The 22,170-nt window shown below is 37.3% G+C and overlaps 1 protein-coding gene across 1 annotated transcript; it reads left to right on the forward strand.

Annotated features, from left to right (window-relative positions):
* Positions 1 to 12,403: 12,403 nt before the first annotated feature.
* Positions 12,404 to 19,032, forward strand: nrgna (neurogranin (protein kinase C substrate, RC3) a). The gene is made up of 3 exons (XM_058382498.1): positions 12,404 to 12,560; positions 14,952 to 15,098; positions 18,564 to 19,032. The coding sequence occupies exons 1-3, from the start codon at positions 12,546 to 12,548 to the stop codon at positions 18,582 to 18,584; spliced, it is 183 nt and encodes a 60-aa protein (XP_058238481.1). The 5' UTR covers positions 12,404 to 12,545; the 3' UTR covers positions 18,585 to 19,032.
* Positions 19,033 to 22,170: the final 3,138 nt, after the last annotated feature.

Consider the following 22,170-nt stretch of genomic DNA (forward strand, 5'->3'; position numbering starts at 1 on the left):
ATTCCATATGCACGACTTCTAAAGCGTGATGGGGCTCATTAAACTGTGATCACACAAGCCTTAATGCCACACGCTGTGATAAGCCATGGTTGATAAATTGCATTAGTAATTAGCAGTAAACATTACTGCAAATGCTAGAAGCCACACCGGACGTAGACCACCAGTCCAAAAATCTGCTCCCGTGGCAAGAGCATTGAGACTGCTTCATGCTAATCTGTTGAGGCTAATGAAATGTATGTGTGTATATTGTACATGCTTATCTCAAGCAGAAGGCCTGGGCATGAGCTGCCACTGCACTGAGAAATTGCATGAAATTAGATTAGCCGCATTATATGCGTGCCAAGGAAGCCATGCGGTCAGAAATTAATGACAGAAGAGATGCAACTGTAGTTGACCGAAGAGAAAAGTATGCAATGGGTGATGGTGTAGAAGCGTACTGATGAACACGAGCATTTCAGCAGCCATTAAAATCGCATTATATTATTGTTTGAATAACTAGATTGGATTGGATAATTAGTTTAACTGAATTAGTTGCCTCATTTCTCTGGATTGCATTGGTTTCAAATATGTAGTTGTATGATATTTAATTGTATCCCAATGCATTTATCATTTTTTGGGCTGATAATAAGATGTCACAGAATGGTGCTCTCTTTCTATTACACACTCACTAAAAATAGCTGAGTTTAAAACAACTCAATTTTGGTCAATAAACCAATTTGGAAATGCAGCCTAGGGTCCAGTATGGACTAACACAGCATGAGTGCTTTAACTGAGTTGATCCAACATTTGGATAAGAATTCCAACATTGCTGGCTAGTCATGTTGTCATGGTTACAGTGTATACTGTATGTCACATGAACAGCAAAAAAAAGAAAATATCTAGTGTGAAAGTACCCCTATTCAGTTTAAAAATAAATAAATAAATGTAAATAATTCTGTAAGAATTTAATTAAACTTTTCTTTAAAAAAAATATTAATTTCTTCAATTTATTAAGAAGCCAACTTCAGCCATATTTCCCTGAAGAATAACAATAATCAGGAGAAATATTATAAACTAATTTATCGTGTCTAAGTGCCTAGAAAATGTCTTAATTGTTAAATAAAATGTGTTAATTAAGTTCAATCTGACACTCAGTAGAAATCAAGGTAGAGTGTAATTTGCACTTTTGCATTTGACTAAATCCAAATATTATGACAATTATTATGAACACAGAATCTTCCCATACATATTTGTAAATGTTTTGTTGTTGTTCTTTTTTTGTTGTTCTCTGGTGCTAGAAGTAGTAGCCGTCCGCTGGGTTGATACACAAGACATGATGAATGAAAAGGCATGTAATCCCAAGGTGTAATCCCCCAAGGAGAGCCAGTCACTGGAAATTAGCCATACGTGAGCCTTCTCTATTCATCAACCAAGCACAAGCGATGTTGTTTTTCCATTACGGCTTCAATGCACGTTCACGGTCAATTTCAGCCCACCTCAAAGGTACTCCAATGTCATCGCTCTGTCAAATCCAAGTATGAGCTTTTGCCCTCTTCACTAACAAGGCTTTATTGCCTTTGTCGTCAGTTAACTGTATTGAATTCAGTCTTGTCATTTTAGTTCGGAGGTCATAGCAAATGGTTCAGAGAAACTGAGTTGGATTTTGGCCAAAACACTATTCCGGCTATAAAAGGTTGTTGAGCTTGGATGGATGAATGTTGCAGGCATGTGTGGGTGTGTTTCAGTGGAGCGTGACATGGCAAGACACCATTTCACAGGGACAAAGTCAACCCAGAGGCCAGATGGCCGGCATCCTGTTACTGGCAGCTTGCTGGTCTAATTAATGATGGACAAGTGACCTGGACACAAAAAATAAGCATTTATTTATTTATTTATTTATTTAATACACATGGCCAAGTATTTTGAAAAGTTTCTCTGTAGGAGGCTGCACACAAAGCGGTATATTCTTATTACACGCATAGTTTACAATGTAAAATCATTTTATTATTTTATTGTATTTCTTTTAATTTACTGGCTTGCTTAGCTGTTTCTTGGGGGTTTCTTGGAGAAAGGAAGAGAACGCTGCCAGTATTTCAGCAGGACAGCGGATTAAGGCTTTTGTTTTTCTTTTTTGTCACCCTTTAATCTTGTATTTTTAACAGCAGGCATCATTTTATTTCCTTTATGTCTGTACACATGGGGACATGGATGATGTGCTAGAGGCAAAGTCTATTGTTCTAGTAATATACTCTCCATGGTCCCTTTCTCAGAAGAGGGTCCTCCTTTTAAGCCCAAAGGAATATCCTACCTCTCTTTCACAGCAGGGGAGCAGGAGAGAGAAAGAAAGAGGGAAAAAGAGAGAGATAGAGAGAGAGAGAGAGAGAGAGAGAGAGAGAAGCAAAAGGTTATACTGCTAGGAGAATGAGATCAAATAAAGGCGTTTTTTAAAAGAGGATTGCATGCAATTTCCATTTGGTCGTATAAATATTCATGTGTACATGCACGTCTATATGGATTATTCAGTGGCAGCTGATATTAGATGAAAGGGCTAAAATTTATCAATAGCTTGACATTGAAAGTATTAGTGTTAAGCGATGCTTTATATTACAAGATCCTGGTGGCATAAACTCAAATGATTAAATTGTTACATCCTGTTTCGTGTCATTTTTCCGCCACATATCAAAGATGTTACACAGAAAACCTTTGTCTAATTCAAATTAAAAACACTAAACGTACAGCTCTGAAAGAATCTACAGTCTGGTCTAGAAAAAAATCAGCCCCATCCTTGTTTCTTCATACCATCCCATCTAGTATTCACATGACCTTTGACTGAACTTCTTCAAAAGTCTATTGTCCAGTAATTGTGCATTACTGGCCATCAGAAGTATGCTGATACATAGAACAAGAGTTCATAATGCAAAGCAAACTGGAAGTACTTATTGCTTGGTGACCACAGAGTACCAAAAGAGACCTAGCCTTTAATTTTTAGATGGTCAATTTATCATTTGCTAGTCAATGACGTGCTGTCAAATCATGTTATGAGACAAAAGGTCAGTAGTAATAACATGTTGGGATTTCAACAGCCACCATAAATCTTTAAGCTTTCGGTTTATAAACCTAATTTCATTAGTTGTGATTAATCAGATTTGGAAATGAGAGTAATAATGCAACCTGGCTTGAAGTACAATGGGATGGCCATATAAATATATCTACTATATATCTAATAGAACTTGTCACCAGAGAATTCCATGTCAACCAGAAACAAGGAGCCAACTGGTGCAATCTCATAGCAGCTCAGCAGCGAGAATTGGCTAGTTCTCCACTGCAATGCTTATCACACTGACCTGCTCTCAGATATAACATTCCTGAAAGATGAGAGCTCGCAAAATTACAACCTCTATTATTTCGCGTTTGTCATTTAATGTGTCATTTATTACTACAGATAGCAATTGCTCCAGCCTTGTTAAAGATTGGCATTTTTTAAGGCATTATATTTAGAAAATTGAGACCATTTTATACTTGATTGTTCCAAAGTCAATCAATATGAGCTGGCTTAATACATTTTTCTGTTAAATAGATTTTGTCCAGACATTTTTATTGTAATGTTGACAGAATAATTTTTCCTCAAAATCTAGATGGCTTGGACCGATTGCAAGTCCACTGGTAAGTAACGAGCACAATATGGATAAAAAAAAATTATCAAGTCTAGCATTAAACACCCTTTTCTATAATTAGCATGTCATTTTGTCATCTGAATAGTTCGTAACTGATTTGGATGAACAAAAGCTTTTATATAGCCTCCCAGTAGAGTTATACAGATACATTTCATCACACTCCAAAGAAGTAGATAATAAAACAAGACTGATTATGATTATGATTATGATTATTGAAAAACAAGTTGTTTATATGCTATATAAGTTGGTGTTTGGGTTAAACCTGTTAACCCTGCACATATTTGATATAAGAATATAAAAGAAATATTGACAGAGCATTAATTTTGATCTCTTTATGTTTGTGACGCCTAATAATGATGGTTCTTGGATCATTTTGGCCATCGAACCTGCATGCTAGAATGTAGCTAGTTAGCTAATGTCAGTGATAAACAAAATCTCAAGGGGTACGACATACAGTGACAGGTTTGGCTGTCAGATGCATGTAACAATGCATATTGAGAATATGAGATGCTGAGAAATCCAATTTGTGTCTATCTTTGAGAAATATAAGCTAGTTTACTAGCAGTTAAGAGTTAATCATAGATCCTATTATTAGAGAACCTTCTAGGCTATATTTAGTAGGGAAAAAAACAACATAGTACCAAATGTGTTCTTATTATCATGCTTTTTATTATGCAAGCTTTAAAATGAGATCATCGGGATAATTTTAAGATCTACATCTGATGATGGGCGAGATATTTTGTCGAAATGAAATAAAGACTGTCTGAACAGTTCTCAGCTTCATCTGTATGGATGAAGGAATTCTGTAGGAGTGCATGGTTCAGTGGAGTGTGCCATGGATAAAATTTCTCCGGAAGGAAGTCAACCACAGGCCATATGGCTGGCAACCTATTACTGGTAGCTCATGTAGCACAATTAACAACGAACAAGCCTGGAACCAAAAAAATAAAGAAAAAAGAATAGGTATTTGTTACAGGTGTCCTGGAGATTATGGAATACTCAAGAGCATTTGTTATCCCAGACGTCAGCCATTAAATTCAAGTCAAGTGCTTTATTTTTGTTCTTCAAACATGACAGGACTCTCAACGATCCTGCACAACCAATTAAAAATCTCAATAAATTGTAATTGCAGGTTTCTGAGCTCTGGTAGAGACATTAGTTGGGCTCCATCTCTGACTGTAAACACCACTGGGAGCATAAATACGCTTACAACAAAAAAAAAAAAACCATTAACTGAATTACAACACTCTAGATAATTGAACAAGAGGTGTGCCAGAATATAGGGAAGTTGGATGGCTTTCTAAAGCTTGCCTTGTTATCATTATTTGACAATGCAACAATACCATAAGGAGCTCCAAAATATATATCATCTTACAATACTTTAGAATAAACAAAAAATAATAATTGTCTAGTTTAGTCAGGAGATACTTTCTCGATATCAAAACCAGAAAAAATGACTTGTGGGAAGATCTTGCCCTCCAGTGGGTAAAGTGATGTACAGCTAGTGGCCTGTACGTATCCTCTCTATTATGGACCTGAAGGTGTTTTGCTTGATGGCGATGAAATCCAACCTGTAGAAAGCAGTACAAGTGAAAACAGGAACGTTATAAAGAGGTAGCAGTTCAGACCCCAATGTGTCTAGTGATGACGATTTTTTATTCATCAACCTCAAGAGTGATAGTGCTCAGATATAGGATAAGGTCTGTGTAAATTAACTACGGTGCGGCTGCAGCCAGACATGAAGACAGATCACGCAATGAATCCTGATGTCTTTCTCTTGCTAATAAGTTTATCTCTTATCACAATTTGAGATCTCTAAGGCACAAAGATTTGGGACGTTGAGTGTCTGTCAAATCCAATTAATCTCACGTATTTTGTCTTGGCGTCTGCTCATTATTTACTTAATCTGAAAGATAGCGCTGTACTTTAATGACTTTGACAGCTTTAATTTCAGCCCACGGTTCTTGGAGATTAATGCAGTCTATAATGACGTTATCTAGTCGAGCTGTCGGCTCAGAGCGATTCGGAGCTCATCCAGTTCCTCATTTGGGAATATTACACGCTAACTTCAGTCATCACCTCTGGAAAAACACCTGAAGGAATTTTTCCCACCAAATTCATTTAGGTTGAAATGACACTAGTTTCTTAGAAAGTAACGCAAAATGAAAATCACAAGAAATACAGGCCATGTTTGACGTGTAAAGACTGAAACTCACTGCGATCAGATGTTGATTATTATCCGATAGCAGCACATCCGAGTCTACCTTTTATCCATTTGTGTTTACATTTAACGTTCACAATCACTAATGTTATAGCAGCTATAAAGTCTTTCCCTCACCAGCATCTGTTTTATTTCTTTATTATGTAGTAAAGTAAACGAAACAATGAAGACATTTCTCAATCTACAGCTTTAAGCTGACACTGGAGACTCCTTCTATTACAAATAAACATAAACTCCTGTCTCCTAACAGGAAACTCCATGATAACAGTAATGACAAAATCTGTTTATAAGGAGTATCTGCTATACAAGTCAGTATACGTTGCTATAGATATATCTAATTTCTTGTTAAGGAAAATTAAACAACACCATGTGATTAATCGCATTTGAAAATTCAATAACGCTGTGGTATAACTATTAGTATACGCTTCTATTATTAATGAGCGCTACTCATTTTCCCTGAATGTTAGGGTGTGTGTTACGGTTTCTTTTCCCTTTCACTTTCACCAAAGTGAAAGTCAGACTATTCTATATAAAGGCACAAAGTAAAAATGAAATCTCTGTGAATCAGCAGGGTCTTTCCAGGCAAGCTGCTTCACATAAACAAAGCGAGAGTGAAGGAAGGAGAGAGAAAGTGGGAGACCTAATTATGCATCCTGGTCATCTATGAATTTTATAATTGATGTATAAGGACATCAAATGGCTACATCCTTTATTAAATCCCATATTTCCGATTATAGACCTAATTATAACTGTCCATCCAAGGGTGTTCGTTTATCCCTAGAGTATATTCCCCTATGCTTAATGAATTTGTGAGTCATATTACAGCAAGCCAATTACAGCCGTGGAATTCAGAAACAGAAACTAACAATGAGATCCGTACTAGGTTTCTATATGTGAGGGGGGTTTTAGTATAAGCTCAGGAGCTCAGAGAAAATAGATGATAAACAGTGAAATCAAGAGTAAGCTCTATTTCAGCTTGACATGGACAAGAAGGAATTGATGCTGATGATGATGATGCTTTATTTTGTGTTTCGAGGTAAGGTCTTGGATTTTTTTTTTTTTTACCTCTAATTTGCTTGTGGACATACTAAGTCTTGTTCGATACTTTAGTAACTACTACCATTTTACCATTAAAACTACCTGTTCATTAAAGAAATAAAATAAAATAGATGTCAAGCTCTAGTGTTTGTGGAGCATCATTTAATTTCCTTCATCTCATGTCAATCTGTCACAGTGACAGCCCTGCAGCTTCATTCTCCACTCATGCAGACTCTCAGGATGCCCTGTGAGTATGACTACGAGGCACAGGGAGCCGTTGAGCAGCTCTCTGTGCAGTGGAGGAGCCCCAAAAGCCAGCTGCTCTGCCATTTCATCAAGCACAAGAACTACAGGAACTGCACGCAGGGTTACTCAGCACGTTACACACCAGGAAACATCACTCTCATCATCCAAAAGGTGAAGGAGGAGGACTTTGGGAAGCATGTGTGCTCTGTGAGCAAGCGTCATGCTTTCTTGGATTATGTTATCGAGCTTGTGCAGGTGACAGGTGGGTAACATGGACATTGCATTCATACATCGGTGTGCATAACTTTGTGTCTCCTTCAGACCAAACAAAGAAGAGATTTTTAGATATTTCATTGTTCTTAATAATATTCTTAATAAAAAACTAAATATCAGCTTAATAGTTTCCATCTGCAATAACTACTACAAAAAATTCTCATGTTTCTCTCAGTTTAATATTTACCCCCATTCTTCTAGTCAGACACTGCCTGAGAGAGCGAGACAGAGAGAGAGAGAGAGAGAGAGAGAGAGTGTGTCAGTCATGTCACAACATTGCAACAAGTTGACTGATTGTGTTTTGGAAAAAATAGATCCAGGGAAGGGTTGTTATTTTGTTTTTTTAAACAACTCTTCCCATTTTAAAAACCAATGGGGGCACAAACTTTTGCACAGAATTCTGACTATATTACCAAATCAAACAAATTAGGAGAAAGTACTAATAGCCTATTATAAATATGTTTATTTCTATATACCAATAAATGCTTTGATATAAAACATGATCAATAATAAGGTGGTGTGATGCTGTTATTATTTTTCCCTTTATTTAATACTTAATTTCTTTTAAAAAATAAGCCATGACAATTACCATGACCAATGAAGTGAAGCGTATTGCGCCATTATATTAATGTTAGGTAAATGGTCTATTTGAATACAGCGATTTCCTGAGCAAAGATTGTTGAACAGAAACATTATTTCGTAGTGAACTCAGACATCCAACTTTTTCGTTTTCCAGAATTTCTTTCGGGCCAGTGAAATATTTCTGTTCTTATCAGAATACCTGAGCTATGGTAAATAAATCATATTAACATTCTGTTTAGAGTCTTCCACACCTCTGCCAACAGACAAGGAAGAGCACTCAGGTATGTTTCTATGTTTAGAGAATTTCCATTTTTCTATACATATCAGTGTGCAGAGATTTTCTCTATGACGAAAGCTATTTATATAAATAAGTGTAGTTTATTAAAAAACAAAGCTTTAGACCTTTGATGATGACTGGATAAAATCCCCCGAAATGCCACTGAGGAAAAAGTTGTACATGTAATCAGCTCTGATGCATGATGATGCATGAGCAGATCCTCAGGTCCAGCAGGGTAGTAATCAGGTCCACCCAAGAACATACTGTAGATTTTAGGACTCATGTCAATGTAAATGGTCCATAAAAATATGGTCCAAATTTTAAACCAACAGCGGTGTTATTTTGTATTGTTATAATAGAATCATATTCTCTACCATATGTAGCTTAAACAGTGCAATGATGTGCAAATGGATTTCTAAAAAAAAATGATTTTTGTTTTATTTTATGTTTTTGAGGCTATGCTCAAGAACATCTTCTCCTCCTCGGATGCAGTCTCTTTGTGTCTCTGTTTGGCTGCTGACAGGACAAATCCATCCACACTGCAAATAAAGCTTAACCCAGTCTGTGCAGTATTTCTGACAGAGGTCTTCAGATGTCAATCTTATTCAGTTTAGAAGCACTTTCTACCCCACTGAAACTTGAAACACTACATAGTCTATGAATCCATGTAGTAGAAATTGTACTGATGAACTCTGAACACTAGATGGTAGCAAATCTATTAACTCCTGGTGTGTGTGTGTGTGTGTGTGTGTGTGTTTAAGATAATAATAACAAGAAGAGGAATGGCTTAAAAGTGCATTGACTTGATATATATATATATATGGCTTAAAAAGTGATTTGTTGTCTTTTGTCTGTTTTTGTCTTGGTGAGGACTGATTATATTTAGGTTCAGTCTTAGCATTAATTAGCAGCATTAATTATCATGTAAGTGGACAATCATCACAAGGGTAGTATGACAAACATGCATGTATTATAATCTCTTTGTCTCTTATTAAACAAATAATTATAGGAAATCGTGACATTTTTGACCTTGCAGGAATGACTGACTGCTTATTATGAAGAAACATTTTGTTTTGACTTTTAAAGCAATTTTATATGAAAAATGAAAGAAACAAAAAGTACCTTCAAGTAAACAAGTGAACACTTTGATTGCTAAACAATGTTTTGGACTGATAGAAATCTTTAGATATTAGACTTGGTTTAGAAGCACTTTCTAAGCTACTGAAATAAACATAATTTAATATTATTCATTTTATAATTGTGATCATCAAAAAGGCATTTGGAAAATAGTTAGAAATTATTTTATATCATTTAAATTCTTGATAAAACTAGGATCCTTTTAAAACTATTCTAGCGGTTAAGAAAGAAATGGGGAAAAAACAACAACAACAATACGCTGTGCATCTACTGCAAACCGTGATATGGGGCGTAAGGTTATCATAGTGTAAATGTTTAATCCTGTTCCACCTCAACCCACATGCAGGCCTGAGGGATTACTGGTCTATAAACAAAGCAAGTGATGCCCATGGAAGAGAAAAGCTATGGAAACAAGAGTGTATCCAAGATTTCTGTCCACTGTTCGACTAATTATCTCCCATTCTCCACTTTAAATGCTACACACCAGATGAGGAGCAGAAAGAAGGAGGTAACAAGTTGCAATTGTGTGAAGATCATTAAAGCTGCTGTGGTAAAGACGTCACTGAACGAGGAACGAGCTTGTAACCTTTACATTCCCTTGGGAGGTAATAAAGCATGTTTTTGATAATGATATAAAGATGTAGTATATGGAAGTATCAGAAGTATCCAAGTCTGAATCGGAATCAGATAGATAGGAAACTTTAGATCAGACACATTATAATCAAATCCAAAGTTTCTATAATCACTCTTCTTCACCTTGACTAATATACTGTAAATAAAAATATTTCATTTATTCGTTTCAATTTTCTACAAACTAGCTCATCATAATCATTTGCGTGAGGTTTTCGAATTGCTGTTTGTTCCATAACCTTAAAGATTTTGTTAGTAAAGAACAAAAAAAATCTGCACATTTCAGCAATTTAGAACAATACTTCTGTCAAGCGCCTTCTTCCAAAGTAATACACTTGTAAAGATGTGTGTGGGAGTCACCCAAGGATACAGTTCTCTTCTACAAAGGACGCACTCGAGTATCTGTCATCACACCCCCGCCGAATGAGATGACCAAGCAAAAAATTTTAGCTTCCTCCACACTTCTCTTTCTGTCGTATAACTCTCACGACCTATCACCGGTCCAGACTTTCTCGCCATCTTATCTATAGTGTTTAAAACAAATCATCAATCCTAAAATTGAAAATAAGTTGTTTTTGTCATGTGTACAGATGCCAGTGACAGTGTGTATAATGAAATGCTTAGGTGATGCTCAGGCAAACTACAGCAACAATTTAAGAAAAAATTAATATGTGTGCATATTTATTTATATATTATATACTGGGGTAGTTTTTGAGTTTATATTTTACATTTACATTTCTGGCATTTTGCAGACGTTCTTATCCAGAGCGACGTACAAAAGTTCTTTAAAGTTTCTATCTATTAATATATTAACTCTGGTTCAATAGGTTACAGACTTCGGATACCATTAGCCTAAAACTAAGTTGGTGGGTTTTTTTGTTTGCTTGTTTGTTTTTTGTTGATTTTTTTGTACATACAACATATAACAATACCTCAAAACAGGGAAGAGCTAGTTTAAGTGTTTCAGGAAGAGGTAGGTCTTCAGTCATCGTTTGAAGACGGTCAGTGACTCAGTGCTATACGGACATCTAGGGGAAGTTCGTTCCACCACCTCGGTGCCAGAACAGAGAAGAGTCCAGACCATAGGTGTCAAACCAGATCCACAAAGGGCCGGTGTGGGTGCAGGTTTTCATTCCAACCAAGCAGAAACCACATCTGATTCCACCTGTTTAATCAACTGATTTTGGCTTTCAGTAGACTCAGGTGTGGCTTCTGTTGGAATGAAAACCTGCACCCACACTGACAGTTTTTGGATCTGGTTTGACACCTATGGTCTAGATCAGGGGTGTCCAATCTTATCCGCAAAGGGCCGGTGTGGGTGCTGGTGTTCGCTCCAACCAAGCAGAAGCCACACCTGAGTCTACTGAAAGCCAAGATTAGTTGATTAGCCAGTTGGAATCAGGTGTAGCTTCTGCTTGGTTGTAATGAAAACCTGCACCCACACCGGCCCTTTCTGGATAAGATTGGACACCCCTGGTCTAGATGTATACCTACCGCTTACCCTGAGAGATGGTGAATTGTTGAATTGCGTGAACTGTTGCTGTCAACAATTGTTCATTTTGTCAAGCAATTATGACAGAAGAAAAAAATCATTAGGGTTTGCTCTATAACTCATATAAACGGTAAAAAGGTTTTGTAAGAAGACATCTTTACATCTTTCCTTTCGTGCATTGTGTAACCTATATCCGAAACCAAAAACCAAAAATCTTGTCTTATTAACTTCGACAGAGGATAAAAAAAAGAGATTAGCTAGTTGGTGTTCCACATCAGTAAAAGGTAACTAGAAACAGATAAAAGTATGCTTGAATGCATGCACTTTGTTTTGATTTTGGCAAACTGCTGTGGCATAAAAAGGGATAAAACATCATGGCATGCCGTTGCTGTAAAATATGGATGGTAACCAAAAACTGTTTTCTTCTATCGGCATACCCCAAATGTGTGTATGATAAATGAAGGATTTTCTCTATAATAAATATAGTAGTTGATTAAATAACTAAATAAGTAATAAATAGTGTATTGTCATGTCAGATTTTATTTTCTTTACACTGATGTATCAGCCCTTTAGTTGATGATTCAAATATAGTTTTCAGAAACATCTAGAATCTTTGAGTTGTTTTGTCTGCTTGTTATATCGTTTTGTTGTTGTTGACTACAATTTGTTATGTCTGTAATTACAAAAAAAAAAAAAAAAAAAACTTGTAAAGGTAAGATGTTATTATAGCAAGCGATTATCATTGGAGATGCTGATTGGCTGCTACCTGAGCTGCCGCGGAAGCCGATTGGTTGATCAGGTGGCCTCTCGTCCACGCACACACTCTGATTGGCCGGCCAGGTTGAGGCGCGGAGGTGGGATGGAGCGCGAGCTGCTATAGATCAGAGAGGAAGCCGCGCTGACAGCAGGCTTCGGCGAGATACTCTTACCTGAAGGCTGAACTTTATCACTAACGCCCAGAACTATCGCAAAAAAACCCTCTCTCTTCACCTCGCCATGGACTGTCGAAAAGTAAGTACAGCTCCTTTTTCTCCCTAAAACTTGGCAGGAGTTTATTAAATTGACACACACTATTTGAAGTCCATTTCTGTGACATTGTTTCAAGAAGAGTTCCAAAATGTCGCCTGTAAATGTAACTGGATAGTAATTGACGCCTGCACGAGCTGAGCGGTTACATAAGAATCAGCTGCTGCTGTGTGTGTGTAGGATGTGAATTATTGGCTTTTCTGTGACTTTGATAAGCTTTAAAAAACACCACCTTTTCAGACGTCATTCTTCATTTACATCCCTCCTCATAGACTATAGTGTGACAGCAGATGTAAAGCAAACGTGGCATTGTATGTAGGCTTGGCTATGCAAAAAATTAGGTTTGCAAAAAATTTGGCTATGCAAAAATCACTGGCATTGTGATACTAATGAATCCAAGAAACATAACCGCAACATGCATTGAGCGGTGCAACAAATCTTTTTTTTATTTTATTTAATATCCCTCTGGACTTCAGATCACAGTTCACAGTCCGTGTGGGCGTTTTAAAGAGCCACATAATTCCTCACGTCATATTTAATGAGTTGGAAACAAGGTGCCTTGGATTTGTGTGATGTGCGATGATGTATTTTTGTTCACTCCCTTGCATTCTGAAGTTTACAAGTGTTCGATAACATGAGTTAAAATTCAGCGCATCAGAGCTGGGTGATACGACCAAAACATCGCATCGTGATTTCTACCATACACGATACGTATCACGGTATTAAATGAATTTTTTTTTTTTTTTTAAAGAAATCTGTTAAATGGAGCTCATATCACGCCATGACCATATTGAATACTAGATTGGTCAGAAGGCTTTGATTTATTTTCTACAACAGCAGCTCAGACAGACTCAAATCATTGGTTTATGTTAATGAACACAGGGGGTGTTATGGGGGATGATCTGATGATAATAATAAAAATAACAAATCGAGCTTATCTCTGATAAGATGGGATTTCTCGTGGTGAAGAAACAGTAAGCAGAAATAAGTGTTTTTTCGAGGGTACTATAACCTAAGATTTGCATGTGTGTGTGTGTGTGTGTATGTGTGTGTGTGTGTTGGATAGAAGGATGAGCAGATTCACAGCGAGTCTTCTCTGTAAGTAGTAATTAAACAGCCGCACGGGTTGCCGAGGCACGGTGGAAATTGCACTCTTCAGCCGAGGCGCCTTTGCTGAATCGCTGTTGTCTTATTATCTGTCACAATGTTTGCTGGAAACAACGTTCAACATTTTTGACATTTCTGATACCAACTTCTGTAGTCGAAGCCCGCCAACACAAAGAATCACAAGCAACACACTAAGCGGTGAAGGACGTTGCATAAGCGTGGGCTCTGACTTGAGGGCTGAGAACTTTCTGGAAACACTAACACTAGCTGCATTATCTGAGCCGAATCCAAAGATCAAGCTTGTGAAGAATGAGACAGATGGCCATTTGCATGTTCCAAACTGCCGATGTTCCAGCAATACGCACTTGCAAGTGCACTTTCGCACAAGATGTTTCCGTGTCAATCAGGTCCGATCGCTGTGCCTGGATTGCTTGCTATGGACATTTCTTTTCCAATTCTAATATCAATGAGCATTATTAATATCCAAAGGTGTATCAAGTCTTTGTGCAGCGTCTCAGCTTTGGCTTCTCTGAAAGACCTTTGAGCAGAATGAGCAAGACAGGCCCATGAGGCCTCGTTTGTCGTACAATAGATCGCATGTTTATCCCTCCGTAATAGCAGAGCAGCCCCTTAGGAACGTCACGCTTCCTTTCCGCTCAACACGGTTCCTCGCAAAGGTCCTCGGTGCAGCTTGGGATCCGCAAGACATCGGTCTCTGCAGTGTAAGGAACCCCCAGCAGACTAGCTAAATTAGATGCGATGTCGGAAACTCGGGCCTCAATAGGCAATGATGACAAGCACTAGCCATGTGGGAACGGCGAAAAAAAGCTCTCACAGAATCCCGCAGGGATGGAATGCGTGTCTTCAACTTCAGCCTGGTTCATTAGAGAAAAAGCTAAAGGGAATTAGTGGAATTTCATTGCCCGATTGCGCTGATTAGTTGGTTGCGCTATAATGACACTGTCATCTGGATATAACTTGCCGTAATGAGTCTATGAAGGGTGTAGCATAATAAGTATAATAATTGATTTTTTGGTTTATAACAGATCATTGGAGTCTTCTGGCCAAATACAGTTGAGTGTCCCACTTGTTCAACTAAACGGAATTACAAGTTTTTGAGGGAAAGGGCTAAACAACATAACAATTGTTTATACTTTACAATTTAGACTAGTATTAGTGTAACTATAAATAGTGAATATGTTGTTAATACTCTATGCTTTCTAAATAGTACAGGGTTCAAATATTTATTCTTTTTTTTCTGGCTTTTAGGAGGGCTGCTCTCAGCCACAAGACGAGGACATCATGGAAATCCCACTGGACGACCCAACCGCTAACAAGGCTGCCACTAAGATCCAAGCTGGCTTCCGGGGTCACATGACTAGGAAGAAGATGAAGGATGACAAACCAAGAGAAGAGGTGAGCAAAAACATATTAAACGAGGTTCTGGATACGTGGAAAACAATGCTTCCTCCATAACAAGGTTGTGTTCACACTTTTCCAGCTCACAAACAAGAAGCTGAAGGTTCTTTTCCCCTGAGGTTTATCCACATGGGGATTTATCACACCTCTGCCTCAGTTCCAGTCCTTTTGCATGGAACTCTTCATGGTTAATTGGAGGTTTATCTGTTACCATTTGAGCTAATTTCCTCAAAGCTATATTCTACCCAGAACAGCTGTATGTTGTTATTCAAAAACATCTAATTATGTTCTAGTGGGAATCAGGGGTGGGAAACACCTGTGTCTCCAAAGCCTGGGCTATTCATGTTTTTGTCTTGACTTGCTGATTGGGTGTTGATGATGAAATGATAAGGTTTCGATTAAGCAGCTGATATAAGAAAAGGGACCATAATAACACCTAATGGCATTTTTACATCAGAGATACATAGTAGGAGAATTGAGATTGAAGGGGATTTACGTAACCATGCTACTGGAAACATTTTCAGATGCATAAGCTCACAAAACAGCTGACTCATAGCTTCAAACATCTATTTTTCATTCTGAAAGATTTTTGTTTGAAAATGACTCAGACTATAGCAGCCACTATCTGTACAAGCATTATTAGTAAAACCTTCAATCAGTGTAACATCACTAACCAGTGTAACATAACTAACCAGTGTAACATCACTAACCAGTGTAACATCACTAATCAGTGTAACATCACTAATCAGTGTAACATAATAATCCGTGCAAACATGTTTAATAAGTGTGGCATTTCTTCAGTGTAACATGTCTACAGAGTGTTAAAATACAAATTACTGTTACATTTCTAATCAGTGTAAAATATCTAGTGAATGTCAGTGTTACATGTCAAATCACTGCAACATGTCAAATCAGTGCTAATCAGCATAACATCAATTATCAGCATAACATCAATAATCAGTGTAACATGCCAAATCAGTGTAACATGTCTAATCAGTGTAACATCAATAATCAGTGTAACATCAATAATCAGTGTAACATCAATAATCAGTGTAACATCAATAATCAGTATAACATTCCAAATCAGTGTAACATCAATAATCAGTGTAACATCAATAATCAGTGTAACATCAATAATCAGTGTAACATCAATAATCAGTATAACATTCCAAATCAGTGTAACATCAATAATCAGTGTAACATGTCTAATCAGCACTAATCAGTGTAACTTCTCTAATCAGTGTAACATCCCAGATCAGTGTAACATCACTAATCAGCGTAACATCCCAGATCAGTGTAACATCTCTAATCAGCATAACATCAATAATCAGTGTAACATCAATTATCAGTGTAAAATCACTAATCAGCACTAATCAGTGTAACATCCAAGATCAGTGTAACATCACTAATCAGTGTAACATCTCTAATCAGTGTAACATCAATAATCAGTGTAAAATCACTAATCAGCACTAATCAGTGTAACATCAATAATCAGTGTAACATCAGTAATCAGTGTAACATCATTAATCAGTGTAACATGTCTAATCAGCACTAATCAGTGTAACGTCACTAATCAGCGTAACATCAATAATCAGTGTATCATTGCTAATCAGCGTAACATTTCTAATGAATGTAACATACTCAATTAGAAGAAGACGTGTTATATGACAGGGTTGAGATCTGGTGATTGTGAAGGCCAGTGAACCCTGTGGCCTGTGTCTACCATGCTGGAAGAGAAAATACCCATCACAACAGAAACATTACATTAAGGGGAAAAGTGCAGCCAAACCATGGAGGCAAATAAATAAATGCCCCCCCCATCATAACTCTTGATGTGTATACAGTATATATCTTCTATATATTATTTTGAAATGGATTCTAAAAACACAGTACTCTTATAACAGCAAGTACCTGAAGAGAGATGCTCTCAGGCATGCATGTTAAATCTGAGCATAGACTCTTTTATAATTACATTCCATTGGATTTAACAACAAAAAAACGAGAAGAAATGATGATTAGAATATTTATATTCTGTGGATAATATAATAATTCTGTATATATATACTGTATGTATAGATAGATAGATAGATAGATAGATAGATAGATAGATAGATAGATAGATAGATAGATAGATAGATAGATAGATAGATAGATAGAGCTGGTGTAAAATGTAACATGTAAAGATAGCAGAGACATGGGGGAAAAAGTCTGTACCTATACAAAATAATGCATTATGGGCAGGTTATGCAAAATCTGCACAGGGTTTTTTTTTTTTACATTTTTTATGTCAAAAATATTTTTATATGTTCAAACGCCATCATCTGATTTTGTCCTAGTTGAATTGGTGTGAAATTAATGGATGGTACATAACAAAATATAGTAATAATACAGTAATAATAACACAAAAATATAGATATTGCAGTATAATTAAAGGCATATACATTATACATAAAATCCAAAGACGATAATAGTAATATGTGTGTAAAAAAAAATGCACATTTTGCATTTAAAATTTCTTTTGTATTTATTCAATTAAATTGTATGCACTTTACATTGTATAATAAGTTGTTTCACACACACACAAACCATCCACAAGTTTGTTTGTGTCACTAATTTCTATCTGATATCAAACACGGGCAGCGTTTCAAACCCAACTCCTCCGAGCATGTTGTGTCTGGGATTTCTATTCTCCCCGTAGACCGCCTCGTGGCTGAAACGGTTTCCTAGCAATAGCGCCTTAATTACTTGTTGCTAGGTGATAATACAGATGGCATGGGAGTATAGATCACAGGAGCTCCGGCTTGTTTTATTTATGCGCAGGAAGTGCTTAAAAGAAGTGAATTTTCTGCAAACACCTTTGTAGTGCTGAATAAACTGGCCACTCAGAGACGAGTTTATTAAGTACTTTATATGGTTTAACTGGCAGCTGCCAAATATGTCAAATTAGAAACATCAACAAGCCAAGGGAATTGTATTACTTTTAAAGAAATGGAAAGCTCCAGAGTTTTATTTAATGCTATTTAAATGTAAACGAATGTGTCACATAAACCAACTCCTTCATACAGAAGGTCAGATTTTCTCTGTTCAGACAGACGACAGTGTGATGGATTTAATCTCGATCTGGATGTAAATTATGTAGCCGAAGGCAAAAACAGTAGAATCTGGCCATTTAGATAAAAAAAAAAAAAAGGAAGATTTTGCACAGATTATTCCTGGACTTATTATTTATGGGTTTGTGCGTTTATGATTTTTGCGTCAGTCTCAGTTGTAGTAACAGGACTGAAATTTAACAGTCTTGTTAGTTGATCATCTGGACATTTTTAAGGAAACTATATGCAACTACACCATTGATGTTTCAATTAAACTATTTCGAGTTTATTACTCTGCATTTTTCATCTATTCATGTCTGATTTGTTCTAATGTTGTATGATATCGTAGCTGACAGTCTCGTCTCTGTTCCAGAAACAAAGGGATAAGAAGTAGCGTGAGAGGACCAGGATCCCACTGCCGCCCTGACAGTTTTCCCACACATCACGGCAATAACCAGAGGTCGAAGAGAAACTTTCAGTGTATAATATATACAAGTGTAAACTTAGAAACTAAGCCTGGGTCAGTGAGCTTTCACTCCTCCTCTGCTTCTGATAGAGCTCGGACAGTAGTCTGTGGCGCACGATAGACCCTCAGCATGTTATATACTTTCACGTTCTCAATTTTATTTCTTGTTTCGTTTCGCTTCCAGTGATAAGTCGGGTAAAGTTCTCTGTCGCACAAATGTTAACTGGTTTTTATTTATTTATTTATTTATTGGTGCTCAGCCCATCTTCCCCTTCTGTATTCTTACATTATAGGAGTATGCATTTATTACACTGCCTTTTCTAGTGTGGCTTTGTTTCTGCCTGTTTAATAAAGCAAAAAAAAAAAATGGTTCGGATCCAGTGCTGTCATAGTGTTTGTTTATTTATTTATTTATTTATTTATTTATTTATTTATTTATTTATTTATTTATTTATTTATTTATTTTCAGAGTGATATTTTTCACATTGTTGGAACACATTTAAAAAACAAAAGCTGAGACCTTATTTCAATAATTTAGAAAATACTGTCCTTCATTAAAAATAGATTCTTTTGCTTTCCAGTCAGACGGCAGATTTACGCTGCTGTGAATTTCTGAATTTTACGTTAATATCCTACTTCAAACACACGTAACTGTTTTCCCTTTAATTGAGCAAATCTACCATCCCCTTGCTGAACCTCCTTCTCGCCCTCCTTATTGTGTTTTGTTTCTGTGTGTGTGTGTGTAAGATTTTTTTTAATCAGGCTGCAGGAGTGCCAGGACTCATGTTTTTAATTACAGTACACAAATCACAGTGAACAGAAGAAAGTAGAGCATGTGGTAATTATCGCTTTCTGCTTTGCCCCTGGAAAGACTTTACACACAACCTTTTTTTTTTCTCCCTCCCCCCTACAGTCATACGAAACTGTACAAGTGCAAAGAAACAGTAAGACTAGGTCACGCTTTCTTCAAGGTATAAAACAAGATGGTTACGTTTTCCAAGGTCTGACTTGCTCTCCTCAAAACCCGGTAGCCATTTTAAAAGTTTTTAGTTTCTGCATGTATTTAAGAACATAGAAGCATCTCATGAAAAAAAAAAATGCATTGTGGATAGATTTCATTAGATTTCAGAGTCAGAAAAGATAAAACCCTGACATTATAACTAAAGATTTGGAGTTCTGTGGAATCATTCTGAATTCTGGAATCAGGTTGCTGGAAAATGGAGGAGAAAATGTGTAAACATGGTCCAGGGTCAGGATGGATCTGGAATCTGAGCAAGATCTTTCTGAGCAAGGTATGCGTCGATACAATTGCCGACTAAGTATTTAAGAGTTTAAGACCAGGTTTTTGGGTATGCATTGAGGGAGGCATAAAGAAATATTGTATTTTGCTTCCCTTAACCAATTTATGTACACCATGGCCAGAATAAAACCTGCATAAACGTGTAATTCGACGCTTCTAAGCTTGTTCTCTCTAACATTAACCAAATAGTAGTGTGTTAGCCAGCTACAATAGGAATACAGTGGGTTCTGTTGTACACCAGAAATGCATCTGTACATCTAAATAACCTAACCAAGTACCACCCCCTCTCCCTATTTTGTTCTTTTTTTATGATCACTGACCAACAGAGGATGATCATCAAGAGCATACTGGATAAAGGAATTATTTTCACTCAAATAGATGTTTTTTCTCACCTAGCCAGCATTTGCAGCACCACAGGATCCATTTGGTTTCATCTTTTCATTAGCATGATGATATACACTAACATCACATCGTATCCCCTGGCATGGAATGTTGGTATTAGAGCATATTGCTTCCTAAAATTAGGCTCGATCCAAATGATGACAGTATAAGGAAATTTATTTCGACATCATCAATATACATAAATTTTACAATTTATGCTTCAAAGCCAATTTTCCGAATAAAACCGCACCTACTTGTACACAAACTCCACGATCATTGATTCCCTTGTTCTACACAGGTAAGACACGTTTCCAAGCAGCTGAGGGAATTGCACATCGATCGCAGTGGTTCTCACTTCTAGTCCTGTTGACCTGCTACACTTTGCAGTTTCAAGTGTTTCTTCTCCACCACACCTGATCCATCCCCATAGCTCATTATCAAGCGCTTCACGCTCCAGGTCAGGTGTGCTAATGCAAGGAAACTGTGCAAGGCCGTGGCTGCTCAGGCCTGGAGGTTGAGAACCCGTGACCTGTTTGATATTCCTTTCACTCATTTCCATTTTCTCTTACGTGTGCATGGGGGACGGCTGCAAAACAGGTGACATCTTGTTGTTATACTAGCCCAGCGCTGTTGAATGCTGTTTGATTAGAGATTTATTTTAGATGTAATTATTACTTCTGAAGTGCAACGGAACTTGTAAGGTAGACACCTGACAATTAACAGATTCAATTCAAAATGGTGCTGTTTTCTGCATGGAGACGTTTGTTTACCATTTTTGGAAGGAGTCTCCATGCATCAGCATTTTGTGACAGAGGTAAGGCTACAATTTTACATCACAGGAAACGGCGACAAGGGTAACAAGCTGCAACTAGCTGTTTGTTGCAGCTATAACATAAGTGATATCAGGAACTTTCTTCTTTCTTAGATGTTATTCCATCACATTAAAGTAAAGTAAATATAAATGGATAAAACATACACCACATTTTATGTTGACCTTCGGCTGCTTTCTGTTCGGGGTCTCCAGGGCAGATCATCCGATCCTTATATTTGATTTTGGCACAGGTTTTACACCAGATGCCCTTCCTGATTCAACCCTCCCATTTTATCCATGCTTGGGACTGGAACTACGACTTAACTCCTCAATGGCTGGCTTGGTTCCCTGCCCAGGGATCAAATTCAGGCTATGGCAGTGAGACCGAAGAATTTTGCTGCTGGACAACCAGGGACCTACACCATGTGCTATGATAAATAAAAAGTTATAATTTGTGGCAAACTGCTGTGGTATAAGAAAAAATAAAACACTTTGGTACATGATTTTCCGATAAAAGAAAGCACCCAGGAGTCACTTTTTCCATAAAATCACAATCAGTAAAGGTTTTATTGTATGCTGTGGTCATGTTGAACACATCTCTAACCATGCCATATCAGTGCCATTTTATATACTTCAGTGCATACAGCTATTCCAGTCTGTGTCACCACAATCAAAAGATATTATTTTACCTTTTTTTCGCAGTCCTAGATGTAGTTCTGCGTGTCTATGTGCATTAAGCTGAACAAGACTGTGGAATGAGGGCCTGTACCCACTCAGTGCCCACGCATCCCAGCTCCCACACAGCCAGCAACACAGCCAGGGGCGGGGGAGTTATGAAATATCAAATTTTCACCCGGTTTCCCATAGCAACACGAATGGCAGCTCCACAGCTTCACTGTCTCTCTGAGCTTCAGCTGTTCGAGTTGCTCGTCATGGGTGAACAAGACTGGGGTGTGCATGGTTTGCTTATGGAAATGAGAAATAAATGCATGTTGCCAGATACAACACTCTTCCTTCCAAGT

This window comes from Hemibagrus wyckioides, linkage group LG28 (assembly GCF_019097595.1).
Source record: "Hemibagrus wyckioides isolate EC202008001 linkage group LG28, SWU_Hwy_1.0, whole genome shotgun sequence".
Classification (NCBI taxonomy): Eukaryota; Metazoa; Chordata; class Actinopteri; order Siluriformes; family Bagridae; genus Hemibagrus; species Hemibagrus wyckioides.